We start from the raw sequence: 27,617 nt of genomic DNA, 5'->3' as shown, positions 1-27,617 counted from the left end.
TCTTCGAGAAATCTATCACCAGTTTCCCTACCTCTTGAGGAACTTTCTGAAACATCATCTGCCGATAATAAAATAAATTCTTCTTATAAACATCCATCTGTGGGAATAGAGGGCTTATCTTTCATTGATACGGCAAAGATCATAGACACAGCAGCGCCAGCCTCCCCATATAAATTACTAAGTGAAGATAGAGAAGTGGTTGTAACTAAAATTGGAAGTGTTTCACCTGTGGCCCCAAATTATATACCTTTTTCTGCAGGAGTGGAGACAACAGAGACCACAAATAAAAATAGGGAATCACAGTTATCACATGCATGTGGTTTAGATTCACACCCTGGAAAACAAGAGGCTGATCAAAGTTATACTGAGGGCAAAGCTGATTTAACAAATCTCTCTGCTGTTGTGAACTATCCTATATTACCCATCAGCAACGAAAACAAAAAACTTTTACCTACATACAAGGAAAGCACTGATTCCTCTGTTCAAAGTTTGGGAAATCCACCACTCACTAACTTCTCTCAGTCACCTAAAAGCAACCACACAATCAATCCAAATCTGACCCCAAAGCCCTTCAGAAGGCAATTGTCCGGCGCAGTTGGACCTGAAAACAAAGGTAATCTGAAAGAGAGCATGGCCAGTCATGTAAAGCGGAGGCGGACACCCTCTCCACCACTCACCAGGTTTACACCTGTCCACATCATCGCCCCTGAAAAGCCCTACAGACAGTGGCAAAACAGAGGCCGCAGCCCTCCTCAAGTCACAACATCTTTACCCAGTGCTAATTTAAAGAAAGTGGTGACAAATTTGGAAATCCCCCAGCATGACCCTGTTAATAATAGCCAAGAAGACTGGTTTAGGCAGGGCCAGCAACAAGAGATGGATAGGGGACTGCAGCTGCACGAGAGAGCAGTAGATCAGGAGCTTCGGGATTGTGGGATGCACAGAGACAGAAAGAGGGAGGAGCGTATCCCAGAAAAGGGGGAGCGTTGGTGTGGCGATGCCAGTTACAGAGGGGAACAGGTTGAGCTGTCATTCAATGCCAAAAATAGAAAAGTCCCTGCGAATCGCAGCACCGCTGTTACAAGTAGAGATAACCGCTCTGGTCTGCCAACAGTACATTCCAACTCCGAGAGTCTGCTCGCCAGACAGTCAAAGCAACAACAGACGCTGCACAGACTTTCGTCCCAACCTGACAGTAAGAGTGGAAGCCTGGGCAGGCGACTTCAGCCCCCCATAACTCAGCACAAGGGCACTACTTCTGGACGTGTTGCCACAAATAGGCCTGGGAGGAGTTCGAGCTCCAGCATGGGAAGTGAGCTCGATGAGGCAGACCACGAAGTTAAGTGGTTTACGGACGTGGCATTCAGCAGCCTTTCTAGCCCTGAGGTAGACTACCTGGACATGTACAACTCAAGCCATCGCTCCTCCACCAATGTTTCTCAGCCTTCTACTCAGGAAAGTCCAGCTGGGGTCAATACCCCTTGGCTGTCATATGCCGACTTTAGTGGCTCGACTCAAATGTTGGACAATGACGATCTTGCACTCCATCAGCAAACATCTGCTTACTTCTCAGATGGACTAGATTCTGCCAGGTGCTATGAGTTAGGAAGCTTTGAGTGTGTGGATGTAGCTGTGGAAAAAGAAGATACAAGAAGAGTCAGAAGAGGAGTACCTAAAAGGCAGATCCAGCTAAAAAGGAGAGACACCATTGAATCAAAACAGGATGAGAGCAGTGACAACAGCAGTCCTGGTGTTCCACTGATGGATAACTGTACCCCAGCATCCTTGCAGGATTCGGAGCCTGATGGGGAAACTCCAGAGCTTGATAAACACCAAAATGTAACTAAACTTCAGAAATCATCTTCATTTGATGAATCATGCTCCAAGACTAAAATCGCCACTTGTCTCATTAAGAGTGTCTTGACTAAAAAGATGCAGAGTGATGAACTGGCAGGAGAAGATCTTTGTGGTTTAGATGAAAAACTTCCAACAACAAAAACAGAACCCTCAAAGTCTCCCAGATCTGATGTGCAAATGTTGAGTTCTAGTCTTCAGTCGAACTGCAGCATCTTATCTGATGCATTTGGAGCAAGATGTGATGTAAACATGAAGGAAGAACAGGGGAGAAAGAAAAACATTGGTGGGAAATTTGGTCAAAGACCCAGTTCAACCAACAGCAACAGAAGTGTAACATTTTCAATTGCTGACAGTGAGGAAGCTGAAGTGGAGACCAGATCAGCAGCATCACACAAAGAGACGTTCACTGAAGAGGTTCATGATAACAGCCAGATGTGGAAGGAAACAGAGCCTAATGACTCAGCAAACTGCACTACTGTGGACACAGGTCCTGTCACTGGAGCTTCAAACACTGGACATGTCGTGATGACAAATAGAGAACAGGAATGTGGAAACACACAGTGCCATAATCAAGTGCCGCAGGACGTCCCATGCACCTACACGTCAAAAAGCCCAAATAGTCTTTCCCTCTCATTAATAGAAAAGAAGAAGGCCTCTCTCAATGCATGTCTGACACCTGAAGCTGACAACAAATCATTTATTTCCGATGAGAAAATGGAAGCATGTGTTGATGGTAAAACAGAAGAAGGGGAAGTGGATGACAAAGTGAAGGGTCCTATACACAAGGTGCGAGATGTGAGACGACTAGTAAAAAACACCTACAATCTCTCTTTCAAAGCAACCAGTGCTATTCCTTCAGATGAGATGGATAATATTTCGAGCAACGAAGAAATACCAAAGGAACACAGTGGCGAGGTCACGCAAGAGAGTGACAGGTCACAAGAGGTCAGGCACAAAGAAACACAAGAGTTAAACGAGGAAGCAAATGACAATGGGATTCACATTAAAGATGAACGATTACCACAGCAAAAAGAACAGTCCTCATATTCACACCCAATGCAAATTGAATACAAGGCTGTTTGTTGGAAAGAAGATAAAAATAAAATTGCAACAGATTTGAAGAATCAAATTGAATTGAAGCAGCCTATGACTGAAACAGCAACACAAAATGTAAACGAGACCACAGATGATACTGGCATTGATGATCAGAGTAAAGGTAAAGTAAGTAGATTTCCTGAAAAAAAACATACATCAACACACCAGCATACAGACAGACCAATGCTTGGTAGTCTCCCAAAAATGCCGAGTAAAGAAAGAGAAGTGTCTACTGCCATCGTGTTAATACGGGACAACAGCAGGGCTAAGAGGTCTGCATCTCCATCTCATGAGGATTTTCCAAACAGTGTCTCAGCTTCTTCGCCTGGACTTACAGGCACTCCTGGCAGCAGTGGACACTCTGTTTCAATGCTACTGAAAGAGAAAGGATACCAAGCTGACATTGGAGCAGTTGTGGGGGAGCCTCAAAATGTAGGTGTCAGTAAATGTGTTCCATCTAAACATGTGAATTGCTTAGAGATTCCTCTTCAGACACCAACAGAGTCACACAGAGAAAGAACTTTATCCTCTTCATCAACTACATCTGGACCAATAGTACCGCCAGCAAACGCTGACAGCAAGATGCTCCCTGAAACCAAGATGGTAGAAGAGAGTGCTGCTAGCAAATCTGATTCAACCAATAAAATACACCACTTGCCACCAAAATCTACAGTGGAGCCTCCCCCTGCCAATAAACAAGCTGCACAAGGAGACTTTGAAGCTGTTAAACGATTAGATCCAACATTTCCTCCAAGATCTCCTGCCGTACGGAGATTCAAAGCCCAGCCGATAGAAGTAAAGTCAACGTCTAAAGAAATTAACAAACAAGATACTACCACAAGTGCTTTAGGAAACAGTAGGCCTCAAGCTATTGAAGTTAAATCAGTGGCCAAAAAATCTCAAAAGCCAATTGTGCCACCAAAACCAAGCTGTAAATTTAAACCTCTAGATTTAGGAGCAATGCCAAGTGAAACACAGACTCTGCCCTCTACATCTTCAAAATCACACAATGAAGACAGAATGCAGACAATAGTCGTGTCTTCACCGACAATTTATAGGAAGATTCCGAATGACTCCACTTCGAATTATACAAGAAAAGTTGCTGTGTCTTCAGTCTCTAGCCTTAAACCTCCACCAAGCAAACCACCTCCCTCTAATGTCTCAACTCAGGCTCAAACAGCAGACACCAACGTAGGGACAGACAGGCAGCAGCGACAGCACTCAGGTCCTCCCTCCCAGAGCTCAAGATATACACAACGGCATCCGCTTCTACCTTCAGCTACCACAACAACCAGTAGTCCCACCATTTCCTCATCTGCACTTTCCGATGCAAGGGGACACCATCCCCAAGCACCTGCTCCCACTGAAGCCACCCAGATCAACCAAACAGCTGTTCTGGATTCAAACCCATTGCCACATATGCAGATGCCATATCTCCATGAACCTGAAACAATGGGGCTTTCAGATGCTCATCATGTTCCTGTTACCACAGTACAAGGCCCTGGATTTACCCGCCAGCCTTATCACAGATCACTTTCCAACGAATGTTCCCAAAGAAGGGATGACCTGCACTTTTATGCCTCTGATGACCCACCAAGCTATGATGAGAGAGAGAGCTTTAGTCCTCTCAGGTTACCAGATTTACCTCCAAGATCAAACCGCTATCAGCCCCCCTCCCATCCTCCTCCATGTCCCTGCACATCTGGCTGCCTGACACATCCAGGACTGCCCCATCCTAACAACAGCCCCCACAATCTAACACCCCCTGCCCCCACACACTCTCCAGGCCACGCAGTTCATTACCCTGTTTCTCAGCCTTCCTTGCGGCCTCACCACTGTAGAGCTGACCCTCAGGCAGTAACCTACCAGCCCAGCTCTCCCAAAGCCAGCCCTCTTGGACCAGGCCCACCACAAGGGCTATACCAATCTCTGCACCAACCTCCTGCATGTCCTCCACACCCATCACTTATGCATGCTTACTCTGCTGAGCGCCCTCTGCAGCCAGCCCAACATATGGACCCCCGCAGACCACCAGTGCATCGCTCCCCTCAGCAGCCTCCAGCCGTTATGGCTGGGGCTCCTTACACAGAGCCAGGCCACAACCATTCTCCAGGGCTTCCTCACATGGATCCACACTATCTGTGTGGGCCTCAGAGTTTGGGTCCCTCCTATGGCTCGGAGTATGGAGGGGACAGCTCCAGCATATATTCAGAGAGCAGCTATGGACAAACGCCTCGACGCGTGCTAATGGATCCAGAGACAGGGAAGTATTTTTATATTGAGGTTCCTGTACAACCCTTGAGGAAAATGCTGTTTGACCCAGAGACTGGACAGTATGTTGAAGTACTTATACCTCAGCAGGCAATGTCTCACTCGGGCTTATATCCCTCTTCAGCACCCAATTACCCCCCTATCCACAGCACCAACATGTATGCTCCAGCTCCTCAGTATATGCCCTATGCAGCCCCTCCTCCCCATGCTCAGCCACCCCGTTACCCGGAGCCTTCAGCTGCTGCCCCCATGCACCCACATGGACCCGGGGTGTCCTATAGAAATCCCTCTGGTCAGGGATCCAAAGCAGAGAGCCAGAGCCATCCACCAGTGGACCCCAACTATCTGGAGAGCATGTACTACGTGCCCACTGGAATGAATGCGACTCCCAATACTACCCCACCAGACTATTACCACAAACACCTTCCTAACCTCCCCCCCAGTGGGGGCAAGCGCTCTTGAAATAGAGGCCGCCCCTCTGGAGCCTCCAGAGTTTTAAATACACAGGGTATAGAGGGGGGGCTGTCTGTTAGCATGTTATTTTGAGTTTTCTTACTGCTAATAATGAATGAAGACACCAAACTTTGAATGTGTATTTGCTGCTGCTGGTTTGTTATGCTGCTTGTAGAAAGTCCTATTTTTGAATTAAAACACAGAAATTGTAATAACATTTTAATTCATTTTTATGGACGCATACTCAACTAAAATGCAATACTTTTTCCACAGTTATTGAAGTACTCGTACTGCATGGGCACTGTTATTGTTTGTTCATAAAAAAATATAAATTCTATCTCCAAAAACTTGAAAACACTATTGATTGTCATATTTATTTTATTACTGTATCAAACTGTCAGATGAGTGGCACCTGATGTTTGCAACCAAAACATAATAAATGTATTATTATTGTCAGCAAATTGTCAGTTTCAATTTCTTTGCCTTGAATGATTTTGTATGTTCAACTTCAATAAGTCATTGGCAACAACAACAACAACAAAAACAGGTCTATAGATATAACCATGTTTTGTAAGGCTATTTATTGAGTTGTTGACAATTATTATTAAATGTTTGGTAAAGGATGTTAAATCCGGCCCACCACACTGAATAAGGTCAATTTGAAAGCAATGCTGAATGAAATACAGTGAATTGGCTACAACGCGCATGAACGCAAGTCGGTTCTGTGCCAAGTTACAAAAACCACTAGGTGGCAGCAGAGAACTGGAGAAAGCCATTTCTGATGGCAATCGAGTCCTCTCGCCGTTCCCTGTGATAGTTCTTTCAACCAGTGACCGCTATGCCCGCCCTTGTCCACAGTACAAATGTCCTCCGGTTCTACTTCGGCCTTTGATGTCCCTGATCGAACCAGTGCCTGTGTTGTATCTTTCAACAGGTGGGCTGCTGCTTTTGAAGAAGATATTTTGGAAAAGTGACATCTGGTCACATCAAATTTTTGCTTGTCCTTCAATAGTCAATAAAACATGGTTACCCGATTAACAATATACTGTAATGTAAGTAACACAATATGACTATAAGACTATTTGTTGGTAAGGTAAAGTAATAATAATAATAATAAACATAATAATAATAATAATAATGATAAAAACAATACGAATTGTTATAATCATTAATAATAATAATAATGATAATTAATAATTATTAAGGCAGTTCTATCCTTGACATTTTGAACTCCCCCACTTTCTTCCACCTCGTAAAACTGATGTAAAACTGATTAATATATATATCTTTAGAAAAACACCCCGTCATACTTTTACATTGCACTTGCTGTCACTGTGTTTCAATAACCTGTTAACGAGCAATTCATATTTCATAAGCGGGTTTCATTTAACCATTGCTCACACACCGATAAAAGAGGATTACAAATCTCTGATTGCTAAATAATGGACTCTTTGTATGGCATTGTCATCCCTTTAACTGGATTCCAATTAAAGAAAAGTGTCCTTATTGTGCCACAACTTGCAGTGATTAGGAAACACCTTTTGGACACAGTGATACTGACTCACTAAATACCCATTCTTTCATTATAATTTGCACACATTTGACCCCTTTTAATCCCTTGTATCCACAATTCCCAACTTTTCTTTTAGTTTGTGTGCCTACTGATTTTATTCCATATAAAATTAATTTGTGCTTGCATTTCATTACAGTTGTAACAATGTGGCAGGTACATTTTCTACTGTTCTTGCTTCTTTTAGCTCAAAAGAATAATCACACATAGCTGGTGTCCCTTCTTCTGTTCCACATATTGGAGGCGCTGACGGAAGTGCACCCACATGGATCCTGATGGGTGAGTGGAAAACCTCTTTCTTCCAATTGTTTCTGTTTATCAGTAGAGTGGGTGGCATGGGCTGGGTACAAGACAATGAGAGAATAAAATCTATGGTGCTTCCTGACATTTTCCAGCATTTGTTTTCTATATTTAGCATCAGAGTATCAGAAAGTATTAGAATTGGACTGAACAAATTAACCAAGCATTTTTGAGGCAAGGCAAGGCAACTTTATTTATACCGCGCATTTCGGCAACTCAATGCACCTTGAATTGACATCCTTTCATTAATGCGTTAGTAGTGCATTATTATTATTATTTTATCATTTTAAACATGGTTTACACCCACTTGAGACATAATTTAGTCCAATTTCGGTCTATTATTGACCATTTCAGACCATTTCATAGGCACTGACACACATATAGCTCACATTTTATGATGGTTAAAAATGTTCTCAAGTTTGAACTATTTGTATTTGTAACAAACAAAACTCCAGTTTCCATGGATAAATTGTCAATGGCTGGTCATATAAGTCGTAAGTCGTATAATATGGGCATATTGTACTACCAGTGTAGTAAAGCCTCTGATAATTACAGAGTTCACAGTGTTGATACCTGCCTTTACATGCCCATACTAGGCATGTATCCGGGAGGATGTGGGTGGGGCTGCTGCTAAGATAAGAGGCACTAGACACCCATTGCTTTCTCATTTCACCTGTAACCTAGTAACAATAATAGTGTTGACGCTTGTGTGTCCACCAGGTGGTGTCTACCTGGCGACTAACGCTGCGTCACCTCCTGTTACATCAGAACTCTTTTTATTGCTCCTCAGAGTGATTCATTTGTATAGGTAATCGACATCTGTATTGCTGTCATTTTAGTCTGAAGCAGATGTGCCCATTTGCCCCAGTCCTCAACGTCAGACCATATATTCTTACTTCGGGCAATTTAAAATATTCATTATTATTGTCTGTTTGTATCAATAGGTTCAATTGCTTTACCTTCAAGTAACAAGAGTGACGGAATAGCTATAAATTGTTTACAGTGTTTGTCAGCATTTGGTTACTTGTTCGGTCAAGACAAGGACACAAGTATGTTACGACAAATTCTATCTACTTAAAATCTCATAAATGGGAAAGTCATAAAAGAAAAGATACTGCTGTGGATGGGTATTATCTGTCTTAGGCGTCTGTCGCCTAGTTTAAGCTGTTTAAGCTGCATTGCAATAGGCTTTTATCAGTATGTATCTGATTGGACATACATTTAGAACAGACAGGCATTACATTCCCTTGTTTGCAAAATGTCTGGAAACTGTTGTTCACTGGGGATTTGGCATTCCTTTCCTCTGTGAAATATGTAAACACCCCGACTATTCCTTAAAATGTGATTTCATTTATAGTGGAAACCATCAGTCTAGACAAGTCTGCTTCTTTAAGTGTCCGGGGACCTGAACGTCTGAGAAGGAAACTGTTGCTTAGAAAATGAGGCTATCCCCGTCCGGAGACATGAGGGACGCGCTCCCTCACACACACATAAACAGTCTGCACTGGCCCGTCATGGGGATGAGGTAGCCACCGATGAGGTCACTGCCTGATCACTTTACCCGGTGTCCCGGACCAGTGCTGCTGATCAATGAGGAATGGAAGGAATGAGAGAGAGAGTGCATGTCAGCTTTTACTACCACCATCCTGATTCACTATGAGCTGATGACAAGCCCACATTCTTAATGATATCATGTCAGCTATTCTCTGCGTTGTATGTTCCACATATTGGGTTTGACAGCACTTTTAAGTGAAGTGGCTTCGGACAGGTCTGGTTGATATTAGCGTATGGGAACCTCCTCTTGTGTGCAGCGATTGGCGATGTTTTGGTGTGCAGGGGTCAGTAGATTTTTGAAGGGTGAGGTAAAAATAATGAGTCACACAGAGGTGGCCTGTGCCTCACACGCAGTCACCATTACAAGTTTAGCAAAACCACCATTAGACACTGAACCACAAGCTATTAGCAGTGACCAATTACATTATATTGGAAAGGTTGAGGAAACGTCTGAGACAGATATCTAGCTACTTCAGCAAAGTGTTATTCCGAAATATAGAAACTCTCATCATCAAACAGTACTTTGGACTGTTTATCAGGCCTAAAATTAACTGTGCTATGTGGGCCAAAGTTAATAAGTTGTCAGCTCAAGCTGCAATTTATCACTGTCAAGCTTGTATAAATGTAAAGATATGCTTGTAATGTGATACTTTAAAGGGACTAGACAGAATTTAAAAATGTTAAAATTATGTATTTTCCACCCAATGTCCTAATGTGTAGAATGAGCCAAGACCTATTCACCACAACTGTCACTAAAAACCTGCACAGTTGGTATTTTGGGCTGAAATACCAACTATCTTCATCGTCATGCACAAGCTTAACATAGAGACTGCAGTTGCGCGTGAGACCTGAAAATGACAAGTTCTATCTAGTCCCTTTAACTGAAGAAAAGAAAAACTCAGGTAAATCTCTCTAGCACAAAGTGACCTTGGGTGTGCACAGGCTCATCATGGCCATGCCTATACCGTTTTGTTTTAGGTGGTTGACGGCTGCAGTAAGTGGTGGACAAACTGAACCTTAAGAATACAAAATAGTGCCAACTAGCAACAGGCTAATGTAACAAACAAACATACATCAATAATAATAATAATTAAATAACAATTGTAGTTCATGTCAAAAGAATGTGCGGCAGGTAACCACAATAGTACAATCATTTGCAACGTTTTGATGGAAAGACAGTGTAATGTTTTGCAAGACAGGGCAAGTGATAAAACATGAATTGCCGTAATAGTTTTGTTGATGGGAAATTTAAAGTGTGCATGGCGGCGATGTGCGAAATACATCACTGTCTCATCTTTTGTCATCACTTCTTCATGTGTTGGTGTTTCCAGGTAACACCCTTCAGGGGTCTATCACTGACAAAATAGCTTGTGAAACGTGACGTGTCTGGGTTGAGTTCTGTTTCATCAAAAATGATGTGTTGAGGGACTTAGTAATAATAGATGAGTGAGCCTGACTCAGTTGTAAACACAGACAAGACTTGTTTTACATGTTTTACATATTTACATGTGTACCTTGAGGACTCATGATAATTAATATGCACTGTCCCATCTCAAATAAATAAATAAACTAGATAATCTGAATTTAAAGGGATAATTCAAAGACGTGTTAGCTGACTGGAGTAGTGCCGTGCTGCAGAGCTGGAAGAGGCTTTGAGGCGGTCTTTTGTGTTGAGAATACACTGCGTCTATGGCCACAGAGGAAGCACTGAGATAAGCATCATCTCAATCTCAAAGGATTAGTTGTCCTCATCTGAATTAGTTGTGTATTTTTAGATAGAGCTCATAGAGATGCTTCAGATGTGTGAATAAGGCCTCTCTATTGACAGGTCACCTGTGGGACAGGTCATTAGTCCTCTGTGTGTCTTGCGCACAAAACAGGGGTGGTTTAAGGGTTTTAGTGACTTTTCACCTGAATGTGCTCCTAAATGGCACTAACTCCATAAACTTGCGTCACTTGCTGTGTGCGGTGAGTGCTGGCCCTCTCTCCACCCACAGGTCCATTCCACTGTATCAGTAGCTTTAAACAGAGCACAGTTTGGATGGAAACCATGGCAATGAGTTGTTACGACCGCAGTGACTGGGCGCCGCACTCACCACAGCATTGGGCAAAGCTTCTGTACACGAGCACAGCCAGTTTCCCTCCTCTCGTGATATTATTAAATACTGTCTGTTGATTTGTTCGATAAATTACTTAGAGAAACTAAAATGGTTTATTAACTCCCGTCAGATGTATGTTTAAGATTGTATAAACAACAGACGAGATTGAATCGGGAAGCATTTATTTTGGATGTATATTTAGATTGTGACCACCAGCCTGGACCATGCCAGCCATGCTAACTAGCTGGGGTAGGGCTATATTTACAGAGGGCTGGGCATCCATCATCACAGTGCAGAGGCATAGACAGCCATGGGGTGAGGAAGGGAAAGTGTGGTCCATCACTCACCACAGTCCAATCCTGGGCTCGCCTATTTAAAACACCTCACAATCTGACCCCAGTGCTGCTGCAGGTCAGAGCTGCTGGACCTATAGCGCTGCATTAACAATAGCATGTATGATGTATGTGTGCACTTCATGCATATGTGCAATGCAAATGCCCCTTCAGCAGACATCTATATAAGTTATGGGCGATAGATAGAAAGAGGGTAAGAAGCAACAGATGATCATGTTCAAACCTTGGCGTTCGCTCCTGGCACGGTGCACCTACATGACATCAGCCCATCCCAGACTGAATAACTCATCAACTGTCATACACAAACTGGATCGACTGTCTGCTGCTGCAAATAAACAAACTGATACGCATACAAATACAGACACAATGCAGACAAAGACTCATGCTTTATCATTGCTGCCAGTTCTCCATCCTTATCTTTTGATTACCAATGCATTGACAAATATGCTAAGACAGTCATATTTACGCACGGTTTCTGCTCGGTTTGCATGTGTTTACACAGAGGGCTGCTGCCGATGGCTCTATTGACCTGGCATCTTCTCTTGCAAGGCCAAGTCGTTAGCACATCAAAAACGGAGCAAGACATGTGCCATGTAGGGACATTAGAAAACACTGAAACCCAAGAGGCAGCTCAAATCCCCCTAACAGACTGCACCCTGGAGTATTAATAACCTCTGCACAAATTTCAGCTCCAACAATGGTTCCCACAGCTGCACAATACCTGTTATATTAGTATTACTCTCTTATTTTCAAATCCTTCAAAGAATAACAGGACTAACATTTGCTAAAAACCCACCATAATCCTTGCTGAAAATCTTTATAATCTCTGTCATTGCAGATGTATTCCAATGTACCACTCTGCATCATTATGCTAAATGAGGTGTGTACTAGCTGCTTGAGTGTCAAATTGGGGGAAGAACTTACTCGAGCTATTACATGTTATACTAGGCACGCCCATACCCTTTGAGCAATACCCTATAAAGGAAATAGAGAGATAAAAGTATACAGTAGTAATTTTTGTTGTTGACCCATATTGCTTTTGCTGACAGTGACTTATCAGCTGGACCTCCCTTTAAAGATGCAGCCTCTCGGCAAACTTCAGACAATTAACCAGCAATTGCCACGTGCCAAGAGTGTAAATGTCGACCCAATCCCTAACAAAAAGAGAACATTCAACTTGTCTGTTTGGATCCTTCTTTCCAAACACCCATTTGTATTCAGTGATATGGACATAACATTGCAGAACATCAAATGCAACCTATTATCTTGCTGAAATGCCTGCTTTATTGTGATTTAATGTTCTTGGGCATCTTCGGTAAATGGACTGCCCGTTTTAAAATGTCCTGTGTTTCAGAGTCCATTGCGTTCAGTGACATCATACACACTTGAAAAATTGACACTGCCAACTATACCCAGTGTCTGAGGCCATGTGAATGCACGGGCCTCCACGATGGTGAGGTCATGAGTGTCTGTCCAGGTCCTGGCAGGGGGCGCACACCCTAAATACGGTGACAGTCGGGGGAATGCTGGCCATGCCCCCAGTAGTGTGTGCATGGTCCCATCTTCACATTTGGGTGCTGAGCATTTTATCCATGTGGTCATGAAGCTGCAGTGAATGTGATTTTTAAATGGAACACAATGTTGTTTGTTGCCTCTTTGAAAAACTTTGATCGCAGCTGCCCTTGTTATTATGAATTTGGTGTGTGAAATAAACCTGGACATACTGTCACTCAAAGGATAGGTGCTATAAATTGTGCATGTGCTGATAGCTGAAGTCTATAACCAGCCACGAGTCATAGTGAGATCTTAAAACATAAATATCCAATTACAGTATCTTATATTCATTTATCCAACCAGAGCGAGTTACAAGCCATTTTCTCCCTCCTGGTAATATGTAGGCGTGGCAAGAGGAGCATCAAATTGGTTTCAAAACTGTGTAAAAATGCTTGAATATGTTTGATCTAACAGAAAAAATGAAACGAGCTGCATTACTGATACAGTGGAGCCTATATCTTTCTGAGTCTGTTATATTGTGTTCACTGTATTTGCCTGTTTCATGTTTTGCCTGTTGTGTTTTGGAAATGTACTGGGAGTGATTTGGAAAAGTACCTCTTGGCTCCTGGAGGATCCTCCAAGGACATTCCTGTGTTGTGAAAAGCGTAATCTGTCAGTGTGATGTCATGACAGTGTTACAGGTTCTGTTCACAAACATGCCCAGACACAGCCCCCATGTCAACACCTCCACACGCCCACTGTGCAACGTAGACTCTGATAACAGAGACAGAGGCTGTTACATCGATCAGCCAATCTGTGCAGAGTCACATTTATTAATGAGACAGGGCATGTTAGTAAACATGAGACTAATGCATGTAGATACACCACGTGGGATTGTCATGGGCTAGTTTGCATCTATTGTCCTGCACCCTCATTCATCCCGACTCCAGACAGGGCTGAATTGTACTTTAGTGGTAGGAGGAACCTTCATGGGAAGAACATGCAAACACAGAAAGGTCCCACCATCCTGGGAATCAAACCGAGGACCATCTTGCAGTGAGGCAATGTGATGACCACTATGCCACTGTGTGGCCTTTTATACAGAGCATGCAGCCAAAGTGAGCCCGAGAGCCAAGCCTGACCTTTCAGTCGCTTCGTTTCGAGCGAGGGAGGGCAGATGTTTGAGATGTAGGCCTGTATTGTGCCTTGATTCAATTATGCACAGAGTTGATCACTATCGCAACTTTTCTTCCTAAAATAAGAATCCAGAATAGAAGAAGCGGGAGCAGCATTGGCTCAGAGCGTTTGTCCTCTACACTGTAAAACAAAATGTTCTGTACAATATGACAAATATGTTTATTAAGCCACACATAAGTCAATAGCCTATGGTTGAAAAGTGTGCTCAGATCAGTTTATCATGACATGCCCCTGCTGCAGTTGACCCATGCTATCATTAGCTTTAGTGAGAGCTGTTAATGCGGCTGTCGTGTTTTATAAAGTTGTGTTATGGGGTTGCTGGTCTATATACAGTGTTGCAGGTGTTAGAAATTATGAATTGTGTAAAAGTGATATCGGACTCATGTGGACTTTTAAAACCCTCGGGTACTATTACATTGGCTGCAGTTAACTTGTTATCCCAATAATCTGAAATGTCACCCTCATAAACTTTACACTGGGAACAGGGCATTTATGTTATTGAAGCGGCATCGATGTGTCAGCAAAGGATCCAGATTGGTTTGTATTTCAAGCAATATCCACGTCACATGTCTCTCCCACGCACTGGCTACACATTTTTCACATAATCCACGAGGCGCTGCTCAGACTGGTGGTGTATTCCCGGTTCCTGCAGTGTGGCCGACGCAACAGAAAAATAAACTTTGGAAGCTTCATTCGCTCTTTCCTGGGAATCCAACTCATTTCTTTTCCATAAGTTTCCGTACTGCTCTTATGAAAGGAACCACATTTTCCCTTTTATGTCAACCAGATTAGGGCTACACAGGGAATCCTACTGTATATCGAACGGAAATCACAAATGGAATAATTGTAAGTGCCAAAGGCTTTAGGTCATTGTTTTCCTAAGTGGGTTTAGCAAGCACTGCACTGGGGGTCCCAAGATTATTTCAAGATGTAGGAAATAAAAATCTTCATAGAGTATTTACCATTTACCATAATTATTTAATTTAAAACATCTATGCTTTACATCTATGCTTTTAACCTCTTAACCCCCGTCTTAACCGAGCACATTTTCTCCAGTTCGACTTTAACCAAATCTAAAAGCTTCTTGAAAAAAAAAACAACGACAAAAATGTGCTAAAAGAATCTGAGCTGTTTTGTTGGTCTTCCCTTTCAAATGAGGCGTCAAGCTTTGAGATTTGGGTAAAGCTGAACTGGAGAAAATGTGCTGGGTTAAGGCAGGGGTTAAGAGGTTGAAAAGCATAGATGTGCAGTCTAAATACATAAACCAGATTTCAAATGTTTCTTGGTTAATCTATGTCATCAATTATTTTTTACAGTGGGGGACCAGACTTTTTCACATTTTTAGCTGTTGCAGTGCGAAAACTTGGGAAACCTCTGCTTAAGGGAATATAACACAACAAAACCATCGTTTGTCATTGGGATTTATTTTTTATACCACTACAAACATGAACTTAGCAGTTATTATACCCATGTTAAACCAATCTTGATTTAAAATGCAAATAACATGTGAAAATGAACCCCCCCCAGTTAATAAATGTAATCTTAATCACCTTTTCCCCTCATAATTGTGTAGGATAGACCGCAATTAGCCGGCTTGTGTGGGGATTCCCCTTTCATATTACGCATGCACATATACACATGCAGAAGAGTGGCCTAGTTCAGCAGCCGTGGAGACATTTAGGCCTTTGAAAAGCAGCATTGTGTGAAGGTCAGTGCAGTAGTCTCGGGAATGGGAGATCTACAGTTGTGACATTGGCCATTCAGTGAAAGGGTTGAACAGTCGGCTCCTGTTACATAGGGCAGAGGAGGATGAGGAGAGTGTTTCCTGGAGCCATGTCAGTGAGCAGAGAGGAAAAGAAGCTACTGCATATAAAGCATATCCCAGAGGAGTGAGTAATATGCAGTATCGCGGAGTCATCCCCCGAAACAATCCAACACAATATGCTTGACCTCTTGTCTCCAAGATTGTAGGCTTGAACAGGAAATAGGACATTTATGAAGTAGGATTTTTTTTTCCTGGCTTGCATTTGACAAAAATCATACATCTTTACAAGACTCACTTTGAGAGTCAACCGAGTTAGAGCATCCATTTGGGGCAGCCCTGCAGCTCTTTTTTGTCTCTATTGACAAGGCTTGTATCAGAATAGAGTAGAACCCTTCAACTTCAAGTAAACTTTCTTTATCCAGTATTGAAACATTACTATTTTTTTCCATAAATGTCAATAAACAGTGCAGCTCCAATTGCGAACAAACAAGCATCACATCTTCACTGAAAAAAGGGCAACACCTCTTTCAGTGGCAGTCTTCAAAGCATGACATGAATTTATACAGCTGCAGATAACCAGGTTTAACCCTGACCCACATTCTGTATACTGTATAGGTAGGGCGTGTTTGCTTTCCAGGAATTGGACCTTGAGCTTTTACTTTAAACCTTCAAGAGACATCCTTCTTTTAAGAGAATACTTGTTTTTGTTTTTTGTTTTTTATTAAAGTTTTCAACATTATAAAAAACATTACAAAAAAACTGAACTTGAAACGAAGAGAATACTGTTAATAAGTCTTAAATAGAACTTGGTCACTGAAGTCCACTTTTCTACTTTCATTTTCAGTGAAATTCTTTCACAAAATGCGAGTAATCCGATCCATGAGCAAGCAATGGAAACAGCTTTGCAAAGACAAAATTACAAGCTGCTGTTGATTAATAAAAGCAACAAAAAAAGCCCATATCTGTTTTGTGAAATGAACTTAAATGGGTCAGTATCAGAGCCCGGTGATGGCATTGTGTGAGAAATTCTATAGAATCACAACTGTTTGAAAGATATATAAAATTACAATTGATGAAATAAAACTGCTCAAGCAACTTTCTCAAGCAGCTCCTATTCAGATCCTACATATCAAGGAAATGTAGGAGAGTAATGTAGGGGAGCAAGAGGAGGGGGAGTGGGAGGGGCTTATGGGTAGCTCCTTCTGGAAGTGATGATCAACAAAGTGTAAGACAGTGATTAAGATGTCTTTGATATTATGTTTTTGAAGGCTCTCATTTGTCCAGGAAGTAGTCATTGTACTGCAGCTTAAATTGTCGACATAACAGGGTTTGGTTGTCCAGTCGATGATTAAAGATTCTTTGAGATTCTTACCAAATACCTGGAAAAATCTTACTTTTTGATCGAGAGAGCGTGTGAGCTTTTAACACAGAAAGTGACCGGGAGCAATTATTAACTGGGTCAGTGCACACTTTCCAACATGCTGGGGGGAATCCTGTCTCAAACGTCGGGCTCTGAAGAAAGGATTGGATTTGGATGAACCCTGAAATGTCAGCCATTTGTGTGAACTTGAGTGCACTTTACTCTCATTTAAGGATTTACCGTTGCTGGCTCGGTCACTGCTTGTACCTGCGGGTGTGTCTGTCTCCGGTCTCTGATGAATCACTGGGTCATCAACCTCCCAACATGAAACCATAAAAGGTGAAAGGCTCAGGATGTTTCTGAAGTACAAGATTCAAATGAAAGCACCGCTCTCTGAATCAACATTTACTTACCTTTTAACTGCATGTTTGTCATAACCCATATCTGACACACCCAACTGAAGATTGACTGAGGTTGGAGTTGACCCCGTCCCTACTGTGCAGGTTTTACTCAGGTATCAGTGCATTTCATCATTGTGTGCATTGATGCAATACCAAGACACTCACTGAGTAGTATTTCGGCTGATGCTATCTCCCGGACAAGTTAATCCAGAGAGGAAGTCCTCTTCACTCAGCCCAATTGTTACATGGGTTGGGGAAATATGTTTGGTTTGCTTAGTTGCTACTGCGATTTCTGCTTGTGATGATGTGACAGGAGTCTGTACGAAATATGACCAATTTTACTACAGCTGGTAGCAAACACAGTAATGCACTCAGATGATATTGGCCGTTGCACAGTGTCTACCATTTCAACAGCCACTCTGGTTGCGTACATTTCACATTCATCTTTCCAATGATAATACTGTATTCAATTTAAAAGTCAGTTTAAAAGAATGATGGCAATTAATCATCTCGCCATCATGTCTTAAAACGCACATTTGAAAAGGCTATGGGAAACACTTCAGAATCAGAGTGAGAAAGACTGTTGATCTCCGTTTAATACAGTCGCCCAGTATGTTATACAGATATCTGGGATTTCTGTAAAATAGTGGAGTTGTAGTTCACATAGTTTCTTGGGACAATTTCTTTATTTTTTTTATTTTTTATTTACAATTACATGTACAAAACAAGTAGGGCACTATTGATGATCTGTTCAGATTACAATGTTCACAAGCAGTAAAAGAAAAAACATACAATAAAACAACAAGGTGCAGTATAGTTAGAGGTTAATGTACTTCCAAGGGGTTATACAGTTCTGGGTAGCTTACTCAGGAGTTCATAAACAGATACATAAATATATTCGTTATTATTGGTGCTTATATATTTGAGGGATTTTAAATAACTGTCAAAGTCCACAAGAAACCGTTTAAAGTTTGGGGATGATTTAAGTATTTTTTGTTTATGTATAAAGAATTTTCCAAGACAGAGAACTAAAACACAGTTCATTGTTCTTGTTCTGAAGAAGAGTTCCAAAAGTTATGTTGTCTCTCGAGATGGGGATTGGGATTTCAATTTGCCGTTGTATCCAGTCCTATATGTTCTTCCAAAATATTTGAGTCTTGGTACATAAAAAAAAAATATGATCCATTGTCTCCTCATTGTTCTCACAGAAAGTACATGTATTATCATCAATATTAAGTTTCTTGGGACTATGTGTTAAGCTAACAGAGTTGTTTCACTGCTTTTTTCTCTAAGTTTTGTGCTGTTTCTTGTACCCCATAACGTGACGGATTTTAATGGTAACTTAATTTTAGAGCATTCTACTGCAAACTATACAGATGGATCAAGTCTCCACTACAACACTGCTCGTACTAATATTTCATTTCTTCTGTGTATGATCTGCACCGTCATGCTTCCATGTTGCAATGTAAATGCCTTAGGGGGACACTCACCATGGAAAATATTCAGAACATGAATGGATTGTTCAGTATTTGGAGTATTCATTCCAAACTTGAGAGGCATTTTATCCACTTTAAGGGCACTCGTGAGGCTCGTGTTATCTCAGGCTGCCCATTGTCATGGCCACATACATTCGCCAGCTGTTGGTCGGACTTCATCTGTGTCTTCGTCGGTCTGTGGCAGTTACAGTGAAGGTGTGTCAGCAGCGATCAAAGCATTCGGCTCGCTTGTCTTTCATGTTAAACAAAGGAGTTTAAAGATGGCCACCGACTGAAAGAGTCTGTGTGGCAGTGGAACATTCCGCAGAGGAAATGTGATCTGTTTGTTGAAAAAGGAGCCTTTGAAGTTACCTGAGTGGAGCCTGGTCACCCACAAGGTTAGGTTTCCACAATAGACCCTCAGCAGCACAGCGTCCCTGTGGAAATCATGATGCCTCCACCAGTAGGGCTACGATATGAGAAAAAAGCGGAATTTTTGATAACTTTCTTGAATATTGCAAGATTTTGAGTAAAATATTTGTTTGTTTTAGGCTGAATTACCAAAAAAATATACATTTCAGTCAGATGGAAGCCTTAGTTATGTTGTGATACATTTTGTCTATGTGATATTGATTCACTTCACTTAATATTTCAATGACAAAATGACAATAGCGGTCAGGAAACTTGTGGGTTGTAGAAATTCAAATGAAAAGTTTCAAATGGGAATGAAATGTTTGTTGTTTACTGTGGTCGTTAGCTTGGTGACAGATCTGAAATGTTACTTATTAATGTCCACTCCTCTGTATAACACTGCTGCCCAATGTCTTTATGGCTTTTGTTCATTTCATCATCATTTACCTGTAAAAGCAGTTTGCCGGAGGCGGCACTTAACACGCATAGGCCTCTCTCTCACACACACCTCATTAATCACATTCCTCTATTTTCCTGCTGCTACATGTGCAATAGACAAACGTGCCCTTTGAGCTTTGTGTTCACTACGGCGTTGTACTTCCACCAAAGATAAATCCAATTCAGGATACGATCTCATGCCAGTAACTGTCTGAGTAACATTCACTCTGTCATTATAATCTTGATATGCACTTATCAGTCACAAACAAAGACTGTATTTTGTCTTATATCTTCCATCCTGAACACTGATGGTCATTATGAAGTCATCAGACGTGTTTCCCCACTAAAGTGCCTCGGGGCCGACATAAGAAATGTTAACATTGTTTCTCCAGACTTATCTTGATGTGTTCAGCTTTGAGCCCTTTAGACTAAAGGTTATATTTTTCATTGTTTTGTGTTTAATAGAGGGTCATGGGCGAGCATAGGTCAAGAAGATCATGGTTTGATGCGCCTCAGCAACAGGCGCTGCTTTATTTGCCTTATGCTGTATTCAGACCAAAATTCTCTACGGCCTGAAATACAACTAGCAGCGAACGACTAGTAGCGATCAAATAGTAGTACGTAATACTGTTTTTGTAGAATTTAGCAGCAGTAGATGTTTGAGATATTTGACAGTGATGCTCATTTCATCCCCATAACAATGAAAGAAAGCTGACTCATCTTTAACACCATAACTTTAACATTCATCTATTGTTGTGACATAGTTACATTCAATAAATTATAACTCAAACAGTAGTGCTTTTCCCACTCAAAATAATTGTTGTCCGACTTCATATTGACATTAAAAGTGTTATTACTCCTCCTCTGGACCCATCATCAAATCCATTTGGCTTTTACAACAAAGTAATGAGGAGGATTATAGTGCATAATATATGTACATTTAAAAGCATTGGTGCCTGCTTGTCTCCTATTATAACAATACCACATAGTGATGCTGCTGAGTAATGCTTGACAGTTGGCTTGAGCAGGAAAATGCCCGAGACTATCGTAAGGTCTTTGCTGGAGGGCCCACGCATTCCATAGGAACAAAGCAAACTCATAAAAAGTCAGAAACAGGATACTTTCTGCACCACACTTTCCAAATGCCGACCAGGAAGTGTGCTTTAGCTGCCAGTTTGAGTAAAAACACAAATAGCTGTGGCCGTGCCAACAGCATCATGGGAAAGTGTCTTAAATGCGCCTCACCACTCTCACCACACTCTGCCACTCTCCATTGTGGCATTGTGCATACAGTACGCCTGTGGCCACTGCCTAATATTTCAACAAAGGTCAAAAGTTCTGCTGTATGAGGTCTTTTCAAACCCCCTCCTCCCGCTCTTTTGTCCTAACAATCACACTTCCTCACTTCAAAGTTTGTTATTTCAGCTTCTCCAGGTTTGTGCGAGACAAACTGTTGTATTTTTAGAGGTGGTCACTAGATACAATGCGTCTGGTGCACTTTCTGTTGTTTTGTTGTTGTTGTTTTTTTTTTTTACATACAACCTTGTGCCAGCTCTTCCAGGTTCATCCCTGCGCTCTGACGTTTCTCGCAGCGGAACTGGCCGAGAGGAATGTACCGTGACACACTGGACTGTGCACCCACTCGGCTGAAAAAGACAAAGGTGTCGCGAGGGAGCCATGCCAAATGTGTCAACGAGGTGCTGGCACTCACTGACTCAGCCAATGACAGGTCATATAAAAACCCACGGCCTGATGGCAATCGTCGGTGTATGGAGGAAGTAAAGACGTGAGCATAACCGCGCTGGTTCCAAGCGAGGATGTGGTTGATGAATAAAAAGATTCAACTTGTGTCGCCTCATGACACACTGAGCCACATTGTAAACAGCATGTTTTATGCTAGAGTTGCTTTTAACCGTATTTTAGAAATATTCCTCCTGAAAACATCAGAGCTCAAAATTCTAGCCCCACCTACTCCAAGAGGCGTCATTCCTCAATGAGTTTAAAGTAAAGTACAGACTGGTTTACGAGAGTTCTCATCATTTCGGTATTAAAATATCCTCTACAAATCATATATAAATTCAAGACACTGGCTATGTTTACGTGGAGACCAAAAATCTGATAGTAATCTGATTTCTGGAGTTCTCAGAAGAGAACTGAAGAAACATGTAAACAGTGAAATCTGATATACATCATCTGATAGTCATATAATCTGATTTCTTCCTGATCTTTCATACTTGTGCATAAACTAACCAGGAAAATACTGCAAAATCATGTCAAAAAGATGTCAAACAAAGATTAAAAGATATAATTACATTTTAATAGCAGTTAAAGTAAAGTTTGTGCCATTTGTGCTCTAATTTCTTTAGTTGCTTCAGAAAACAATAAACCTGATTTGAACCCTTTTCCTATGAGTTACTTAACTTGTGCTGTATGCACTCAACTACCAAGCACAAGAAACTGCTGCCACATGGACAGTACTTTGACTCCAAGTCCAAATATGGAGGCGCAATCATTTTCCACCTGGTTCTGCAGGTGGGCTTGACTGAAGAGAGGGGTGGAGACAATTCAGCTGCTCTAAAAATCCAAATATCTGCACTGGCACATGTGGAGGCCAGATTTTTGGATTCTCAGGTTTCTGAAGAGAATGTAAACTAATCAGATCAGATTTTTGGGTTATCTGATTTCTCCCGTTATCTGATTACCATGTAAATGTAGCCAATGTAAACGTCATCCAATAGACTTAACAGGGTGGAGCTTAACTCATAATATCAAAGTGTAGTAACAAGTACATAGATAGGATAACAAAGCATCAATTATCTATCTATTTATGTCTTGAAAGCGAGGATGAAAACGCAACAAAAAACAACAAATATGTGACCGTAAAGTGACCAAATGAAAAAGTGGGAAAAATGTGACAAAAACAAAATAGCAGTAAAAATGAGATGAAAAAGAAAGTGATAAAAGTGACGACAACCTGGCAACAACGCAAGAAAAAAGGTCAGTTTTGTAGGTCTTCGCTTTCACATGAGGCGTTACTCTGGCCTTTAGGCTGTAAGCGCCAGTCCAGAAGCTTTTAGATTTGGGTAAAGTTGAACAGGAGAGGTTAAGGCAGGTTAGAAGTCCACAACACAAAAATAAGGAAGCACCAAAGTAACATTGGATGATTGTTAAAATAACAATCTGTCATAGGAATACTTGACACAATGACAAAAGCCTTTTCTCCACTTGGCTCTAAGTGTCCCAGAGCAGCTATGTCCCGGGTACGTGTAAGACGGGGAGCGATCATGTGTCATGTGGTCACAGTGAAGTGACCGCTGCATGTTTTTAACTATACCAGCTTATAACACCTCAATATTATGTGGATCTCATGACCCCAGCGCAGGACAGTAATGTGGCAACTAGCATAAGCACAATATGCAGTTTATGAACTAGTAATGATCACAATAATAATAATATAGATAGAGAAGATAGAGTCTTTTTCAAACACTCAAAGTCACGTCATCAGCAACTCACCCTTAGATCCTTAACCCAGGCCGCCTCCTGGTATTCCCTCAATCTTCCAAAATCTGACAGGATCGGACATGGCAAAGGCGCTATGGCTTTTTTTGAGTGACTTTCTCCAGTGTAAGTTCAACAAAGCTCCACCTATCTTCTGAGTGCTATCATAAGTCAACATAAATGGCTTTTTTATAATCTTTTATAGTCAATCATTTAGTTGAAGTTGAAACCCATAGTTTGGCTGTGCATGTGAAATGTGATATTTTGTTTAGAAACGTAAGTAATGTAGTCACCTGAAGTCATTGTACCTGCACATCCGCAAAATATGTAAAAATTAATTTGAATTCACCCAACCTGGATTCAAAATCTTGCAGCTGACAAAACACAAACAAAACTCTTTTCAGACATGGTATCACCCTCTGCATCCTCTGCTTACTCATACTTCCTTATTTGCTTATTTTTAGCCCTGTTTGACATGTGTATTTTTAGCACGTTCACTGCTCCCTTAGACTTGCAAACAGGCTTGAAAGCTAACCTTTAAGTTGTGACAAACACAGGGAAGATGTCCCAAAAGAGCAGTGGACAGGGGCCAAAACAAAAAAACTGAACTCACTAGTGTTTATGCCAGACAGGTCATTTTTTTTGGGTGTGTATAAGGTTGGTGTCTGTTTCCATTGTGGTGCTTTGGAGTATTAAGCCATGAGGAAGAGACTCTCCAAATGCAGACAGCATATCTCCTGTAGTCCAGAGATCCACCCTGCCCGTCCCACGCACACGACAGGCTGTGAGCAATATTGCGCTTATGTTACCAAAAGTTAAAAAGTCCCGGGAAGAATGGAATCAAAATAGACAATAGTGATATTGTTTCATTTTCAATGGTTTTGAAAGACGGGTGTTTTTTACCGGACAAAAAGCTCTATCAAGATAAGTGTAACGGAAAACAGTGTGGGCGTTGTGCGATAAAATAAACGTAAATAAAGTTTTTGTTTGTGCACCAGTGTCTGTAGCTAAAAATACATTGAGGAATGCAACCAAAACAACACAAACCTTTGACAGATGGATTTAATAGTAGGTATGTGTATTTTTAATGAAAACACTTGGACAATAGAGGTAAAAGTCAGTAATGCAAGTCCATGGATGTAAACTGTTTTTTTGTTTTTTTCCCCCGAGATGCTGCACACACTATGTACTTTATTTCCTACTGCTGTAGTGTTTGGATGCACTATTACTGCTACTTAATCTTTATTACTTTGGATTTACCTGTACAAATATTCCTCCTGCAGATTCATGATCAAAACCACTCAGATCATGTTTCTTTTTTCAGCAGTCAAATACTGAAAGAAATATTCCCTGGCTCGCGACCCTGAGCTGACCCACCATTTGGGAGCCACTGCTTTATACTTCAATTGATGAGTTTTTTGTATAGTTAGAAATGCAAACGTAATTTTTTGTTTTTTCACAATAAATACATTTTAATATGTGATCATATCTATTATTTACAAATGTACGTATGTATGACATATTCCTACAGTATTTTTTTTTACCTCTTTGGGAATAGCTTTCCCCCAATATCTTTTCCTTTTGGAGCGACAGTGGCTCAGGTGAGAGAGTGGCTGTTTCATAACGATTGTGTATTTTAATATTATCAAGGTGCTTTATTTGTCATTATACAACAACCTCTGCATTTGACCTATCCTTCGATGCCGCTGGGACAACCCGTACGGAGCAGTGGGCGGCGCGTCACTAACCCATTTGTGTTGTGGATTAGAGAGCCATGTACAACCACTGGCCCTAACCGTATGGTCAGTGGACTCTTGCCTCAACCGAATTTTATTTTTCAACCCCTACTCAATAGGACATTTTCGGATTAATGGGCCGACACAGGGAGAACATGCAAACTGCACACAGAAAGGCCCCGTCCAGGTGGCAATCGAACTTGGGCCCTTCTCGCTGTGAAGCACGAATGCTAACCACTGCGCTACCGTGTCCTTGAGCAAGTCACTTCACACTCACATGTATGTGTAATAAGGCGTGTGGATGACTGGGTCAAGTAAGTCTACAAATTACTACAAAGTGACTGTTAAAAGTGCCACATAAGACACATTTCGTCCTTTTTAATCTTTTATTTTTTATTTATAGCATTATTACAATTAAAATATGTGTAATAGGCATTGTATAATACTGTAAATATCGAACCTTACTCTTTAGGTATAAAGGTGCCTTGTATTGTCAAAAAAAGAAAATTCTGTATCATGTGTTTTTATGCAACCTCAACTATGAACTATACATTTACCTGCTTTCAGACAAAATGTTTGATTTCAATAAGGTATTTCACAAACAACAACTAATAAAACAGCTATAAAAGTGCACTTCTTATTGACACAAAGATATAAGACAAAACAACAACAACAGAAGCAGTGTTATCTTTTACTCACCATTGTAAAAAAGAAAAAAGAGTGACAAGAATTGGGCCCGTGCACTCTGTAAAACGTGACTGACTAACCTTGACTGGGAAACGTCTAACCTCATCCAAAAATCCTCGCACAGGCCGGCGGTGACACAGCGCTCACAAAACGGCTCTTTCAGCTTCACAAGGAGCACAACATCTGCAATCTATTACACCCGCCCTCATACACAATCCAAAAGCGAGTAATTTTCTTTTATAATGCTGTTTTCTCTGCTTGCCAAAACTCTGAGTAACCCTGGCAGATGCATGGCAAAGAAAGGGGCACTTGATTGTTCTTATGTTAAGGAAGCGGCTGTATATGCACAAACCATCATTACAGACCTTCCACAGTTTTCAAAGACAGACAGCCGCCAAAACAAACCTCTATGATGTCACTTCCCATCTGCTCGCGGGGCGTTTTGATGTGGACCGTTTGATGGTGGACAGTGGGGCAAGGAAATACCCCGCTGGGACAGGGCTGTAGGTCGGGACAGGGACTGAGCTGTTAATGAGGAGAAAAGCAGGAGGATGTTGTGGTCGCCATGGTTTACCACAGACATGGCCCAAGCGCGATTCGAAGGCAAGCAACAGCAGGGTTTCTCATGGTCCTTAACTTCCATCATAGATTAACTTGTATTCTGCTGTAGGCCTAAAGGAGATTTTTTGTTTGTTTAGGTATAGACCGACCTTTAGGGCTTGACCAAAACACTAACCAGCTTGCCAAATTGCCAAACACTTTTGCTCTCGCTTGCCACTTTGGCCAAAAGTATGTATGTGTCTAGCATTCAAGCCTATGATGACATGAGGAATGTATTATGTATTATTTCTGTATTTGAACAAACCTTAAAGGAACAGGCCACCGTTTTTGCATATTGAGGTATGTTCTTAGACGAGTTGATGTGTACCTGTGTGGTCTTTACGCGTGCGCTCAGTCATGCATAAACACCAAACATGTTGTTAGCGTTTAGCCTCTCTTCCACATTTTCTCTATTTAAATGCAGTTAAGTGAGCAATTACATACCGGCCATGTAGGCCATACTGCCTTTGCTCTGCCCAATCCCGTCAGACCTTGGAAGCTAAGCAGGGAAGGGCCTGGCAGGACTTGGATAGGAGACCGTTTGGGAACACCAGGAAGCCTAGTGAATGTAGTGCGTGAGTGACCGAGTGAGTGGTGGTGGTCGGAGGGGCCGATGGCGCAGACTGGTTGCCTCGCTTCCGTCAGCTGTGGCTACAATAGTAGCTTACCACGACCGAGTATGGAGTGAACGAAAAGTGCAATGTAAAGCGTCTTTGAGTGTCCTGAAAAGCACTATATAAAACCAATGCATTATTATTATTATTATCACATGATCCAAGCACTTCAACTTTACTGCGTGGACGTCAAAGTGCTCCTCAGAATATAGTTCCCCTTTTTATTCCATCCATCCATTTTCATCCGCTTTATCCGGGGCCGGGTCGCGGGGGCAGCAGTCTCAGCAGAGATGCCCAAACTTCCCGATCCACACACACCTCCTCCAGCTGTTCTGGGGGGACCCCGAGGCGACACCAAGCCAGCTCGGAGACATAGTCCCACCACCGTG

At 41.7% G+C, this 27,617-nt stretch overlaps 1 protein-coding gene and 1 long non-coding RNA gene across 2 annotated transcripts in view; both read left to right on the top strand.

Annotated features, from left to right (window-relative positions):
• Positions 1-630: 630 nt before the first annotated feature.
• On the top strand, positions 631-5,871 carry LOC306963556 (uncharacterized protein; the record flags this gene model as incomplete). The annotated part of the gene is made up of 1 exon (XM_079557130.1): positions 631-5,871. One exon carries the CDS (start codon positions 631-633, stop codon positions 5,683-5,685), a length of 5,055 nt encoding a protein of 1,684 aa, XP_079413256.1. The 3' UTR covers positions 5,686-5,871.
• A 618-nt stretch (positions 5,872-6,489) lies between these two features.
• The window catches only part of LOC306963437, a 29,146-nt gene continuing 8,018 nt past the window's right edge, over positions 6,490-27,617 (top strand). The window contains exons 1-2 of the long non-coding RNA XR_013792912.1: positions 6,490-6,610; positions 7,434-7,525. This is a non-coding gene — a long non-coding RNA (uncharacterized lncRNA). The remainder of the gene's footprint in view (positions 6,611-7,433; positions 7,526-27,617) is intronic.

Source organism: Gobius niger (genome assembly GCF_951799975.1).
Source record: "Gobius niger genome assembly, chromosome: 5".
In the NCBI taxonomy this organism is placed as follows: domain Eukaryota; kingdom Metazoa; phylum Chordata; class Actinopteri; order Gobiiformes; family Gobiidae; genus Gobius; species Gobius niger.
The sequence above is the reverse complement of the archived record's forward strand: the minus strand, read 5'-3'. Positions and strand labels throughout refer to the sequence as shown.